Source organism: Tachypleus tridentatus, chromosome 8 (assembly GCF_004210375.1).
Source record: "Tachypleus tridentatus isolate NWPU-2018 chromosome 8, ASM421037v1, whole genome shotgun sequence".
Taxonomy (NCBI): Eukaryota; Metazoa; Arthropoda; class Merostomata; order Xiphosura; family Limulidae; genus Tachypleus; species Tachypleus tridentatus.
The window spans coordinates 95,524,406-95,539,120 of NC_134832.1; the positions used below are offsets into that span (position 1 = coordinate 95,524,406).

General features: G+C 30.9%; 1 protein-coding gene across 7 annotated transcripts in view; it reads right to left on the reverse strand.

Moving 5' to 3' along the window:
* LOC143222987 (ral GTPase-activating protein subunit beta) overlaps positions 1 to 14,044 on the reverse strand; it is a 152,004-nt gene extending 137,960 nt beyond the window's left edge. For 2 of the 7 annotated variants that reach the window (XM_076450310.1, XM_076450312.1), the window contains exons 1-4: positions 13,787 to 14,044; positions 9,984 to 10,196; positions 1,500 to 1,698; positions 586 to 747 (exon numbers count right to left, since the gene is read on the reverse strand). In XM_076450310.1, the coding sequence (XP_076306425.1) occupies positions 586 to 747; positions 1,500 to 1,698; positions 9,984 to 10,187 (565 nt within the window). In that variant the 5' untranslated portion in view covers positions 10,188 to 10,196; positions 13,787 to 14,044. Of the gene's footprint in view, positions 1 to 585; positions 748 to 1,499; positions 1,699 to 9,983; positions 10,197 to 12,452; positions 12,474 to 13,786 lie in introns of those variants that run through there. The other 5 variants (XM_076450305.1, XM_076450309.1, XM_076450311.1 and 2 more) reach the window with 3 other exon arrangements.
* Between the last annotated feature and the right edge of the window lie 671 nt (positions 14,045 to 14,715).

Genomic DNA, 14,715 nt, shown 5'->3' on the forward strand with positions numbered 1-14,715 from the left:
TAGATATGTTTGCACCAAACAAACAGATCATATGCTACGACTCAAACATATAGAAGAAGAAGCACATCTCATTTCAGCTTTGACTCATACCTTTGTTTCTATACAAAGAAAAGATATGAAGGAAAGTTTACAATCACCATAGAATAATGCTCATGATTTGCATCATGATGACTTTAGTTCAAAGTGCTCAGAAGTCATATATGTTACACCTTGTAAAAAAATTTTACTCTACACGCTAAAATCTATGTGCTTGTTCGGGTTTGCCCTAATTCTATCCACTGAGAATAGTATGGGCACAGTTGCATGCAAGTATACTCATCAGAACTATACTAACCTGCTGCTGTTTTAGTAACCAACAGTTAGGAAGGGGAAGATCTTCAGAAGTAAAATACAAACAAAACAGATGTTGTGTTGATTTAATGTTTATTTGTACCAATTCATTAATCTACTTCTATTGATTAAACAAAAACTAATACAATACTTCCTGGCTAAAGGGTAAATATTTGTGAATAAGTGTATATATTAAGAATTCTTTAAGTAAACATTTCTTTAAAGATAAAAATAATTTAACTTTAAAAATTTTACCTTTCACCACAGGTGGAGCAAGCAACATATCATTTGTTGCTAGCAGAAATAACAACAACGATTCCCAGGTTTCTCGATCAATAATGGTTGATTCTGCTGCAATATACTGAATAGTTCTTAGAACTCTATGGCACAACACAGCTTGCTTGTTTATATCAGAAGCTGCAATAGCAAAATATTAGGATATATGTACATAGCAACATCATAAAGTCAGTACATAAAATTTGCACATATCTGCCAACAGTAGATATAAGTGGCAATAAAGTAAATAATTTTGGCACTTTTTTTTAATCTTGTGTTTGAAAAATAATTATAAAAATAAATATTTCTGCATAAAGTCTATCACTAAAATGTCATAGACTTACATACAAAAATAAAAAAATAAAAATAAAGCTACACTGGCATCCCAAAGTCTATTCTTTTGGCACAGTAAAACGTCTGTGGATTTAAAATGCTAGAAACCTGGTTTTGACATTCATAGTGGAAAGAGCACAGATAGCCCATTGTGTTGCTTTGTGCTTTACTTCAAACAATCAAATCTTTTGACTTCTAGGGAAATTGAGAGCCAAGTTTCAAAAACTTAACAAAGTACTTTGAACTTCATTACTAGCTTGTTAATGCTCAAACTCCAGCCAGAACTTTGCATAATGAAAATAACTTGTGCAAGAATGTGGCACAGAGCTGAAACTAAAATAACACAAATTAATAACTCTTCAATCACTTTATATCAAAATTATATCATAATTTATTTTAGTAATAATATGATGTGTAATAACCATGTTTCAAACCATGTAAAATGGTATAAAACTTTACCGTAAATATTTTTTATAACTATACAGAAGTGCAAGAATTATTTTACCTTTAGACAAAATATATTCTATGTAAATTGAAACATCTTGAATGTTGTAACATACCTTCCTCAGACCTTGGAACAAAGAGGTTGTACAAATGATGAAGCATTCTTCTAGCATAGTTGTTTGGGTCTTCACATACTGGTTTTGGAACACAAGCTTTAGGCTTAGTAAGAGCCAAGAACCATTCACAGTATACACTGACGCAATCTCGAATTGCCTCATGTTCTGACATTGGCAGGCTTAATCCAAAGCAGACAACCTTTAAAATATCAAATAGAAATAACAAAAACAGGTCTTAGTATCCCATGTATAAAACATTTTTGCTGTAAGAAATTTAGTTAAATTAGCTCTGCTAGTTTTAATTTTAGTTACTTTGTTCATGACATTACAGAGTAAACAATAAATACAACACTTTTTTTTGTAAAACTGTGTAATTTTAATAAATCAATCTAAGCATTTCATTCATGTACTTGGCACAATTTCACGTGCATTTTATGTCAGTCTTTCTGTGTTTGTTCAACAACATTTAAAAATTTTTTACAACATATTATACATATTTTTCAACTTTTATACAGTAAATTTAATGAATTAAAATAAAACAATTCCGCTCATTGCCTAATATATAGGTCTAATGTTCAACTGAATTTTCATAACTTGTTTTAATAATTTCAAAATAATTGAAAATATACTTATTTTCTGATTAATATTTAGCTATTTAAACATAGGAAAATTTTTAGTAGTTAACATCTTCTTAGACTGAAAATTTACACAAAACTATCTTGATCTTCTTTCTGCCTCCTAAGTACTGCTTTAAATAATAAATTAACACTCATCACAACAATCTATATACCCACAAGTTTTGTGCCACTTTTGACCATGTATATAGCATGTGACCCTCCTCAATTAGTTTTGTATCACCTATATTGGCTCAGCTAGCTCCCTCTGATTTTCCTTCTCAACACTCACTTTTGAGATTAGAAGGATGAATAACACTGGCAGGGGGATGGGGTGGGTGGAAAGTATGAGGGAGAAGGTAAGTACCTTTCAGAAATACATCTTAGTGTAAGAAAATGTTAACTTCCAATACAGTTTTACTTCCTCTCACTCAAAACTAGAATCCCACACTGAAAAGGTTGTGGGACCAGAGTAAGCACATAACAGTGAATTCAAGTGGAAAGAAACTGCCTAGAAATAACTGATGTGCTCAGAGATGAAATTATAGCACACATGCTGGGCACTATACTATTCCTTAAACAAGTATGCTCTTTGCCCTGTAAGAAGGAAATGAATCTGACACAGGCAGAAAAAAAGGATGTGCACAACCTTAGTTCAAGTACAAGTCTAAACCATCCTTGATCACTCAAAACAAGCTTCCTTAGCTGTAGAATCTCTCTATGAAACTAAAACCCAATACCCACATGAGGAAAAATGGCAAGTCAAGGGGCTGTTTTCCAAGATATAATGATGAACAAAAACATCAAGCCATGGCTAGGTAACTATCCAACTTCAACTGGATGGGAAAGTTTCCACAACCTGTCCTCAGCATTAACAAACTGAGAGTCACCCAATTAAAAACAAAATTAGGGTAACATAAACAATGTGGTTAGAGCAGGAATGTGAATATATACATACACCAACCCCAACATTAAGTACAGTGTCATACATCAAGCAACAAGAATTATGAAGAGGAAGTTGGCACTAAGCCAAAACTAGACATATGCATCCAAAACATTTATCCAAGAACAAATGATTTACAAAAACAGTAAAACTTCAAAGAATAAAAGACTTGATCATGTAAAACTATTTAGATAAAGATGAAATCTGTGTTGAAATTTATAATTACTGGTCCACCACAATATTATGCAATTTATGGTTCAATCAAATGCTGAGTATTCTTGAGAAATGTTTGACTGCCAAATAACAAGGCAGTCCAGTTCACTGACTTTTCCACAAACATAACTTGCAGATAATCAAACCTGTGATAGCAATACAATTAACCTGTTTACTATACTTAGTCAATGTTTCTTTATTCACACAGTTCACTACTTATTACCTCTTCAAAACAATTAATTTCATAATTGAGAATATTCTAACACTGAGTACTTTATTTAGTTAAGTGACACAAAACATATACCACCAAAAATCTCTAAATAGCTTAAAAATAATAATATTTAACCTCTTTTTACATTTATTCACAGTGCTCACAGGGTAGCATTTCCAAAATTGCCAATTAGGATATCCTTATGATCCAATGGAGCCATTGCAGGTTAAGTCTTACCATGAAAATAACACAGATCATCCATGTAAATGGTAAAGCTTTCTGTGATACCCCTCTTCTAAGCCTTGAATTCCACCTTAGGAATTACTCTAGTTGCAACTCATTCAAATACTCAATGGAGTCTAGGGCCAAACCATCTAAACTTAGAATCAAGTGTTGGATGGCCTGTTACAAAGTCCAGCTATTCCAGTCAGTAATCTATTTGAATCATTTAACAATGGTCTGAATCTTTTTATCCTGTACCCTTAAGCAGAATGGTTTGTTTTTTCTCAGTCATGAGGAACCATAATTGAAGCCACACTCTTTTTCACAGCTTTTTGACATCATCTGACCAAGATGTACATGACACTATAGCCACAGCATTATATGATCTCCCATGAACTTCAACATTCTTATGAGCAATAAGTCCCTGCTCTAGAGTGGCAGCATGATGATGTGTATTTAGCAGCTCATCTATTATCTATTCATGACTCCAGCCATAATCAATTGCTATTTCTACATTATACTACCTAGTTTGGAGAGACTCACCATTTCCCCATGATCTATTCACTTTGCATTTTTTGTCCTCCTTTTCAATCACTAAAAGCCATACACAGACTGTCCCACCCACTTAGTTTCATACTTGCCAGATGTCACACCACCTTGATGATTCTCAATCATCTACATTTCCCTTGCACTAAAGTGTATGAACAGCTTTTCTTGGTATACCAAATATCAGCAGCTCATTCACCTGAAAAGTCAACTGTGAAGAAACAGAAGTCATGAACTACACTGTATCAATGAAAGTCCTATATCCAAGACATAAATTGTCCTGAATCTGGCAAACACATCCTCTCAATGGTTGCCTCTACCTCTTGGTCATAAATACTTCTAGTTGTGGAAAATTACATTTCCTTTCACAGAAAAGCATAAGAGTTCAAATAGAAACCACTGGAGCAGAAGTGTCAACATCATCATCATGGCTAGAAAGAGATGCAGAAGAAAGCAGTGGTGCAGACTTTGGATGATTTGAGAATGCTAATTTTTTTTACATAGCATGCTTACTTTTTCTTTTATAAAGTTTTTTTATACAAGGTTAGGGCACTTTCAATATTGCAGTTAAGTTTCAGGCATCAATCACAATTTGAGTTATTTTTAATCAGGATTTCCATAGCTTGATCTCTCTCTCCTCATCAGCAGTCTCTTCTTGGTCAACATTCATAAATTTTTCATTGGTCAGTTGTTCAAGTTGTGATGCCAGTAAGTCACTGATGTCTTACTCTTTTAATTCCATTAAACTCAACCCAATGTGCTAATGAAACAATTTCTTTAACAACAGATTCTGCATCTGGGATGCCTTAAAAATTATGCACATATTTTTTTCCTCAAACTTCCTTCATATCTGAGGTAGTAACTTCCTTCTAAAACTCTGCTATAGTGTTTATGGCATCCTTGATGTTGAACAATTTCCACAAATCTCTGATCAAGGTGTTTGTATTGCTGTCCACAGCCTTTATCATTTGTCTGAAAATGCATCCTTAGTAATATACTTTAAAAGCAGATATGACCCCTTGATCCACGAATTGGATCAAAGAAGTGGTGTTTTGTGAAAGAAACTCCACATGAATGTTTGTTAATAAGGTAGGTTGATAGTAGCACACTGTTGACAAGCAACAGCGCTTTATGGAAAAAATTTTTTATAGAAAAATAACTCTCCACTGTATGGCAGAAAAAGCTGGTAAACCAATCCTCAAAAATTGTATTTATTGTCCAAACCTTCTTCTAAGGCCTCCAAATGACTAACATACTGATCTTGATGTACCCCTTAAGTGTACATGGATTCTCAAACGGTAAACCAGGAGAGATTTTGGCTTGAAATCACACTCTGCATTGCCTCCCAGGATTAGAGAAACTGTCTTTGAAAGTTTTGTGATCTGGTGCTGTCTTCTCTTCCTTTGACAATACTGTCCTGTCTGACATCTTCCTCCAATATATACCAGTCTCATCAATGTTGAAAACTTAACTGATGATACTTGCTGCCTTACTGGTTATCTTTAGGTTGTGTAGATTGTGCAATTTTTAAAACTACCAAGCCAGCTTTGCATGTAGTAAAAGTTGTAATTTCTTTAGTACTTGTACTAGGTCCTGGTTCTGTCTGTTTATGTTACTGCAGGTCTTTAAACAATGAAAATTCCTTTACCTGCAAAGAAATGTTAGTCACTGGTGAATCCTTCCACTGCTTCATGCCATCCACCCACAGAGCAAACATGCTCCATTTCTTCCATTATCTTCAGGTGATGCCTAGTTAGTAACTTAGCAGATGTAGGTATCAAAGACCTAACTCTTTGTTCCTGGTTTTGTGGTCCATGAGAGTCTTACTTTTTACTATGAATTAAGCAAGTACAAATTTACTTTGTGAATCTTTACAAAATTTGGTAAGCTCTTGTAAACAATAAAAGTATGTTTATAAAAAAATTTTCAATTTTGATTAAGTACAGGTTGCCCTGTTAATGAAAATTTGCAGTTATCAAAAAAGGTTTTTGTATCAAACTACATTTCCCATGAAGTTTTTGGGGGTATTTTACAGTATTATTGTTATTTTTACATATATATTACTTAATTTAACTTTAGGTAGTGTAGAAGTTTCTAATTTTTACATGTTTAGTTACTTTAACAATAACAAATAAAGAACAAATAAAAAAACAAAATATATATTAGTCACTTTTGTAATCTTTTTTTTTTGCCATTAATTTTCCTTCCATATTAGCCCTAATACTTATCCATAAAGTAATTTTTTTAAGTAAATAATGCAGAGAATAACACAGAGTACTTTCTTTCGAACAGCTGATAAACTAGTCTTTCTGTGACAAACTTTCTGGCTCAAATCACACGACTTGAATTGCTAGAAATTCAACTTTATCTCCCACTTTATTCTCATAGAAAAAAACAGTTTCTCATCAGCTAAATTGTTGGTTATCTTTAAGATCCATAGGAGGGATCATACTTTAATCAGTCAGTTGTATTCTAGTATTTGCTATATATTAGCAAATTGTAAATTAAAGCAAGTGAAACATGAGCATGACAAAAGGCTCTTATGTTTTCATTGATTGCTCTTTAATTTCCAAAAATATTTTACATAAAATTCAAAGTTTAAAGGGGGTAGACAAAAAATCCAGAAGAGGAAATGACTCAAATGTTCAAATTCTTACACTTCAGTAATTTGAAATTGTTTTTAAATATTTTTGTATATAATATTAAAAGTTGAATTATTATCTACAGTTTGATGCTAAATTTGTTTGTATATTATGGTAATTAAGTAGTTTAATTAAATGTTGAAAGGAAATCACTGAAGTGTATTGACATGCAGTTTGACCACCCTATATGCTTAGGAAGTCATACTACCTTGGCATCTTTTTACGTCCTGCACATCTTCTTTGAATTGTGGAAGGAGACAGCTAAATTTTTAAATTTTATTCAGATTTTATTCTACCTTTAGATTCAAAATGACTGGTAAGAGTACTGCAAGTGATTCTAGTGCCAGCAGTAAGCCTAAAAAGCAAGAAAAGTGCATCTCAGTAACAACATTGGAAGTAATCAAAACATTTGATGAAGGCCAGAGACTCACACAGATCAGCAATACATTCAAGTTCTCACCATCACCTTTTTCAAATATCAAGAAAGAAAATATTTTTCAAAGTTCTAATAGCTGAAAAATTTGGTCAAGATGCCAGTGATAAAGTAATGCTAAACCTCTGAATAACTGGGTCACGAGAATAAGTGAAATATAAAGTGGTCAAAAAGTGAAATAAAAATGAAAATTCTTCATTATAATAGATACAAGACAAACTACATGTTACTTGTTTTTACTTATACAGGACAGTCACTTTTTACTGGATTATCTACATTCAACTGTTCAAAATGAATCCATGGTGTGAAACTGTTTAAATTCAGCATTCCTTAAGTTAATAAGAAACACTGCATTTATGTTGGCCCAGGCAGGTTTTTCTCTATGGCTTTAGAGGAGGTCAAAGATCAGGTAGGCAAGCCTTTCTCTCTTTCAATTTTCATTAGTCAATAGATCCTTATTACCTTGTATATTATCTGGGGTTCTCATAACTGGTATATTGATATGACTGCCTGCCAAAAAAAGAATGTGGATATCTGTATTGTTTTTAAGATATGAAAGTGTATTTTCAGTGTACTAACTTTTTCTTCAAAAGGATTTTTCATTTATTAAAAGTACTTACCATTGCAAACTCAACCATTTTAAACTAATGTACACTAAAATATCTATAATATCCATCATCCACCATATTTAATTTATGTAACCTTTAAAGTACTGTGATTTGTTCACTTTGATACAAACTTAAAACACTGTACTAGATTAATAAATTACAAAAGCTGATTGTCTCAAAAATGTCAACACTTATATTTTGTAAAAAATTGAAAGATTATATGGTCTGATGTTATCATTAACCAATTAAAAAAAATTCTTAGCTGATTAAATCATGGAAAAAATGCATGAGAACTTCAAATATTCACAGCATATTTTAAACCATTTCTAAGATGAATAGCATTAAAAATTAGAACATAGAAAGTAACAATGCATAATATATATGCAAAATATTTTATAAGCACATTGTTTCTCAAGGATTTTATCAGATATCTGCTTATATATCTTAAAAAACAATGTGTAAAAACTATCTTGTATATTCACTGTAAGATGTCTCCATTTTCATTACTTTAAATGTCTTTGCCTTTATAAGTTATTACAGCAGATAAAATATACTTCATTCTTCTCTGCTCCTAGCTATCAACCCAAATCAAAATGTCTGAACTGTGTGATGTTTTCAATTTGCCTCCTCTAAGAAGAATTCACACAAATGAAAATGTTGCAAAAACACAAATATTTGATGAAAAGTGGATTAATGAAGTTTCCTAGCTTAAACTCTCAGCAAAAGAAATATGGTGCAAATTACTGATAAAACAAGAAATTACTAAACAACTGCAAAATGTTTAGCCACTCAGTGTTTGAAAATGATTAGATAAATACTGAACAAAAAACTGTGCAAGTTTTGTTCATTGTAAATGTCAATCCTGAGGAAAAATCCATTTTCATATCATATTCTCTACCCTGCACATTACCTAGAATATTGATCCAAAACAGCTAGTGACTCAATTTCTTAGTTATCAGATATTGTCTGTTTTTACATGCATTATTTAAATAAAAAAATACTTAGTGTAGTAGTTCCACTAGTTGAAGAAAGTGGGGTTAACACTTCACAGCCAAAAAAAAAAAGGAAACCCAGTTAAGAGCTTTATTTCTTGTTTCTCATGTGTATTCTTTATTTATCATTATAGAGTTAACTAAATTATAAAAATTGAAAATTTTAAGGTTATACAAGGTTAGGTAAAATAACAAACAATAACAGTAAAATGTTTTCAAATTGACCAACCTCATACAAAGATAGGGAAGAGAAAATAACAAATAAAATATAGTTTTACTGAAAAACAAAACACATCTGAAATTTATTTAAGTTTGAGAGATTATGCAAATTAAATGTTTTATTTTAATATGAAAATCATTTTACACTTGGAGCAGTCAAGATTTAGTCAACATATATTCAAAAAGTGCTTAGTGAAAATATTTAATTAAAAATTATTTTTTGTCCACGAAGAACTCAAGCTTTCATTAGTCATTAAGATACATAAAATACATTAGAAGCTACACCACAGAAACGATAAAGGCAAATTTGGGATCATGAACTCAGCTGATTTGACCATGCCTATAGAAAGAGATTTAACTATTGTTTCTGCTTTAGAGTACACTAAGCTATGAATAAGTTGATTAAAAATGTGATCATTCACTCAGAAATTTTACAGAAACTTCCATCAAATACTGCTGTTAAAAAGCTATAGACAAATTTTACTAAAATCAGACATGCATTCTATGGTGGAAGGCTGAATATCTAATTTGAGTCACATCTACAGATACAAGCTATGACCACATCCAAAACACTAAACTTTGGAACACTCACAGCTTCGACTGTTTCATTGACTCTGTGAGCTCCTTCTGAATTTTATGTGAAGGAAAACTGCTGTAGTCAGTTGTGAAACAGAGTCACTGGAGACAAACCTTACCAATAGTTTAAATATTACAGTATATACACTAAAAATGATAATCTTTTAAGTTGAAAATCCTTTATTCCATTATGATTAAGAAATATAAATTTTACCCATAATAAAATTTCTTTTGTTGGTATTCAATAGCCTCACTTTAAACTTACTTCCATAGTCCATTGTACTTCCTTGTCTAATAACAAACCACTTTGTTCACAATGTCCTGTGTTGATTCCTAACGTAGCAACAAGAGGACGCACAACAGCTATCACTACATCTCTTCCGGCTGTCCCTGGAAATTTATTCAAAACACTCCATCGTAGTTTTTCTGCCTCAGCAGTTGCAGAAATAGATACCCATTCAGAATACATTTCATACTCCTAAAAGAAGAAAAATATTTTAAGATCAATTTATTATAAGACATTTATTGTATTGTTTCTAATTAATCTGCCTCATAACCCTGTACACAACAAGCTTTCTTAAGACCAATGCATTATTTTTCACCTATTTCACTAAGTTGAAACTTCCATAATTATATAAGACTAAGAACAGCAATTATGAAAAATGTAAAGACCATATTACATGCATTTACAATTGTGATACACAGTTTTCACTTACAACAGTCAAATATCAAACATTAACCTGAAGAACAAACAAAGTAGTAACCATTTACACAAAGTTCCCATGCAAGAAGTATTTGATACTTTTTAATACCATAAAGAAGTACATATAATTGCCAAATGATTATTCTAAAATATAAACTTGAATGATTTTCATAAAACATTCAATTGGTAGATAAGTGCCAATTACAACATTATCAAGCCTCACTGTTTCAATACTAAATAAAGTTGAACAGCAACAGATAATCAATTATTTGTCTATCTCAAAAGACTATCATCTAGAGATAATTCCATAATTTCAAACATAAAAATATATAAAATTATAGCCTATGTATATTATTTGGAAGCATTTTAAAGAATTTATTAATATAATAAATAAACAGATGTAATACAAGATTTTCAAGATACCTCGTTGATTACAACCTATAGAAACTCCAAGAGTAATATATATTTTTGGAATACTATTAATCCAAAAAGACAGTATAAATGAATTACTTAATAACAACTTTGTAAAAAATGTAACACTATTACAAAGTGCATGACCAAACAAAATGTATTTAATAAAGTGCATCAGTGATTAATAACTGTTCATGCTATTCACCTAAAAACATATTGCACAATAACGAATCATTAAATATTTAGGTTTACTTATATATTTACTTGTTGGCTACCTTTTTCCTTCACTTGATATTCTACACAATAAAAACTCAATGAAATATAAAACTTACAGTAACTAAGGGCCTGCATATTCACTCCAAATGACCAATTAAACTAACATTTGTGTGTCTCGACTTGTGTTATATTAAGTAAAATTACAAGCTGAGAGCCTAATTTTGCAAATAGATAAGATCAATTTTAATTTGCTATGTTTTGTTTGTCATCCAAGACATGTCAGATAGAACCACTACATATCTTGTTCTGTTTTCTTACTTCATTTAAAAATGAAAGTCACACATTTTTTATTGTGTAGCTTTCCAATAGTTCTTGGATCCACATGACCTATGTTGTTGAGTGAAGGCAAACAATGAATTCAAAGATCATTAATTTTGATCATGTGCAACACCTGCAAGTGCAAGGGTAGACCTATGGTCATCAAAAGCTACAAATTCAAATTTGCTATTAAAATATGGATCTATTATATCCAATAATGTAAACCTATTTTTATAAATATTATATTTTTATTCATATTAATTTAACTAAATAGTTATTAAAGCAGCATCTACAAGAATCCATGTCTTTCTTCTAATGAACTCATCCACATCTTGTGTTTTAAAATTGATATTGTTTCATTGTGGAATATTCAACGTTTTCCCTACTTATCTCAAAGAGGAGTTAATGACTTCATGTAGTTTGGAAGCATCATAGTTTCTGGTCTGTAAATCTTTACAATAAGGTACTAATTGAATATCTCTTTGATCTTGTGTTGTTATTTTTATAATAATTATTTATATTCTTTCATAAGATGACTGTGTAATAACTTTAGGTCTAATGATTAAAATATGAATTATGTCTGGTCAGATGTTTGTAAAAATATACTTTATGTTTGGAAAACTCTGTGGTTAGATTTGGGACAATAAGAACCACAAAACACACAGCACTAGTAAGTGGCTTACAAAATAACCATCTGATATAAGCAGTAAAAACATCCTGTTAAGAAATAAAGCAGAATTTTTTAAAACTGATATTCCTAAGAAATATTAGAAGAAAATTATTTTGTCATATTTTGAGATTAGAACAATATCAGCTAAAACAATTTTCTTTCATAATGTAGTCATCTTTATAACATTTGCTTTCTCTCATGTACTGTATCTGCAATTTCATTTTTTATCAACCAATAATTAACTCTGATTTATCTTTCCCATACAATAATGATACAGTAAAATTATAAAATATTAGATTAAACCATTCACATACTTTTATCACCTTCTTAGATTGATATAAAAATCAATTTCTACAGAATGTCAGATTTCCAACTATAAAAAAAACAAAAAAACTAAAGAATTGTAAGTTACATACCAAAAACAAGATGTATGTCTACTTATACATTTGATTCCAAGTTTGACCCTGAAGAAGAATGGGTCACCTTTCTAAAGTGTTCAGGTTACAGGGATTTTATCATCTAGTATCAAGAGGTCTTGGAGTTACAATTTTTTCTGGTGCATAAAAATACATTTATGTATAAATGACTAAATACAATTAACAGAAATTGAGTAAATTGTAAAGTAGTAAAAACTGAAGAATTTTTGTTTTGAAAAACCGATTAAATAATTCCTAACAAATGAATAATTTGAGTAAAGAAATCCAATCAATTTTATAATAAGAATATGTAAAATTAATTTTTTTTTTTTTTATAATTCTTAATGGCTATAACCATAACAGGTATCCAAGGATTGGAAATTTGATATTACCCATTTTTGAAGAGTTGCCTCAATATTAAACTTAAAAACAAATTAATCTTGTTTCTGTAGTGATTAAAATTTTAGTTTAATCAAATAAGCCTCACAATTCATTTAGTTAGATAATATAAAAAAAAAGGCCAACACAAAATAGAAAACGTGCCTTCTAGTATGTTTTCATATACTGTATAAAATTATTTTTCATCTTTATTCCAAGCTTCTTCTCTACACAGGATCTACTTTAAATTTAGATTACTTAACATGATTATTACAATAATTACGTCTATGTTAATTCAATCTTTGCTACCCTCAGTAACTGGAGTGCATTTAAACTATAAATTAAATTATTCAGTTTTAGAGAAAAGTCACATTGGGCAATTTCATGAATGTCTGTTGTGTCCACAAAATGGAATCGAATACCAGAGTTTTAAGTTGCCAGTCAATCAACTTAACGCTGTCCCACAAGGGGATAAATTATTTGGAATGGCTCAATAGTAACTACAGTACTACTAATAGTTATATTCTCAGTAGATACCTGTTTGTAGTTAAGCGCATAACTGCACTATGAGTTATCTGTCCTCTTCCCACCACGGGTATCAAAACCCGATTTACAGAAATATAATTTCATTGACATACCACTGTACCACGGAAGGTCTCAGAAGATACAACTGAATAATAATAAAACTACAAAAAGTACATGTAAAATGAAAGGGTACTGTATCACTATCTGTAATGAGAAATGAAAATAAAGTTAAATGTGGAATCATTTCACAATTCCTGTGTTGATCCGGTGTTCGTTGGATATATATCAATTTTTAAATTTTTTTACATAGTTGTTTTTTGTTTTGTTTTTATGTTATTCGTTAAAAAAAACGACAATCAGAAGTTCGTGTCTTAACTCGGTTTCTTAAACTACAACAAAAACACTCAACAGAACAATTTATATAAACTTACAAATGTTAGTATGGCTAACAGTACCTCTTCGATATTTGGAATTGCTGAAAATTCCCAACTCCAAAATCGAAATAACTATATCCTCCAAAACGTGATATACCACATTATCAGACATAGACCTCGCATGCAAAGTTAAACCTCCAACTTTACTTTGACGTTGAACCCACACCTCCAGACTCCAGTATTTCTGCAAAATGACGTCACAATATTAAAATGGCCATTGAAAAATAAAATCAAACATAAAAGGTGTTATTTCCAAAAACCCTGAGGGCATTCGTTACACAACTGCACCACAATTAATTGTATTTATTGTATAAAGTTATAAAATTGCATGTTTCCAACATATGTTATCACTTTCTGTGATGCTGTCATCTGACATAACTGTTAAGAAAAAAGCAATACAAAATACTTAAAATAAAATTATTTAGGCCAAACACATGGATATCAGTTATAATATGAGATATTAACTGATACTGAGAAAATTTCAGTCCTTTATTTTAATTATTAATGAAGGCATATAATTTGTTTGTAATTGTTTATATCTTTTTCTAAAGCAAACATTTATCGTACGCGACGAAGTTAGGCAGTTTCTTTTAAACACAGTATTGTAACGTGGTCGTGGGCTAACTTGCAGGCAAGCCTAGAGGGTTGTTTCGGCTCAGCCGTTGGAGTTTCGACTAATACAATCTGCTGTTTCATGAAATATTTATTTGAAGTGAGGATGCAGTCGGCGAATGGAGCACACGAGTACTAACTCAAGGATTTACAGTTAAAACAGAGACTCGAGACTAAGACTTCCAAAAACACTTTTATTTAAATCATCAAACAATTAATATTTACACACACATTCACATAATTTATATTTATTAATGTTTATCATAAGCAATCATTTTAACTCTACTGTCAAAATGACTGATGTTTAAGAAAAA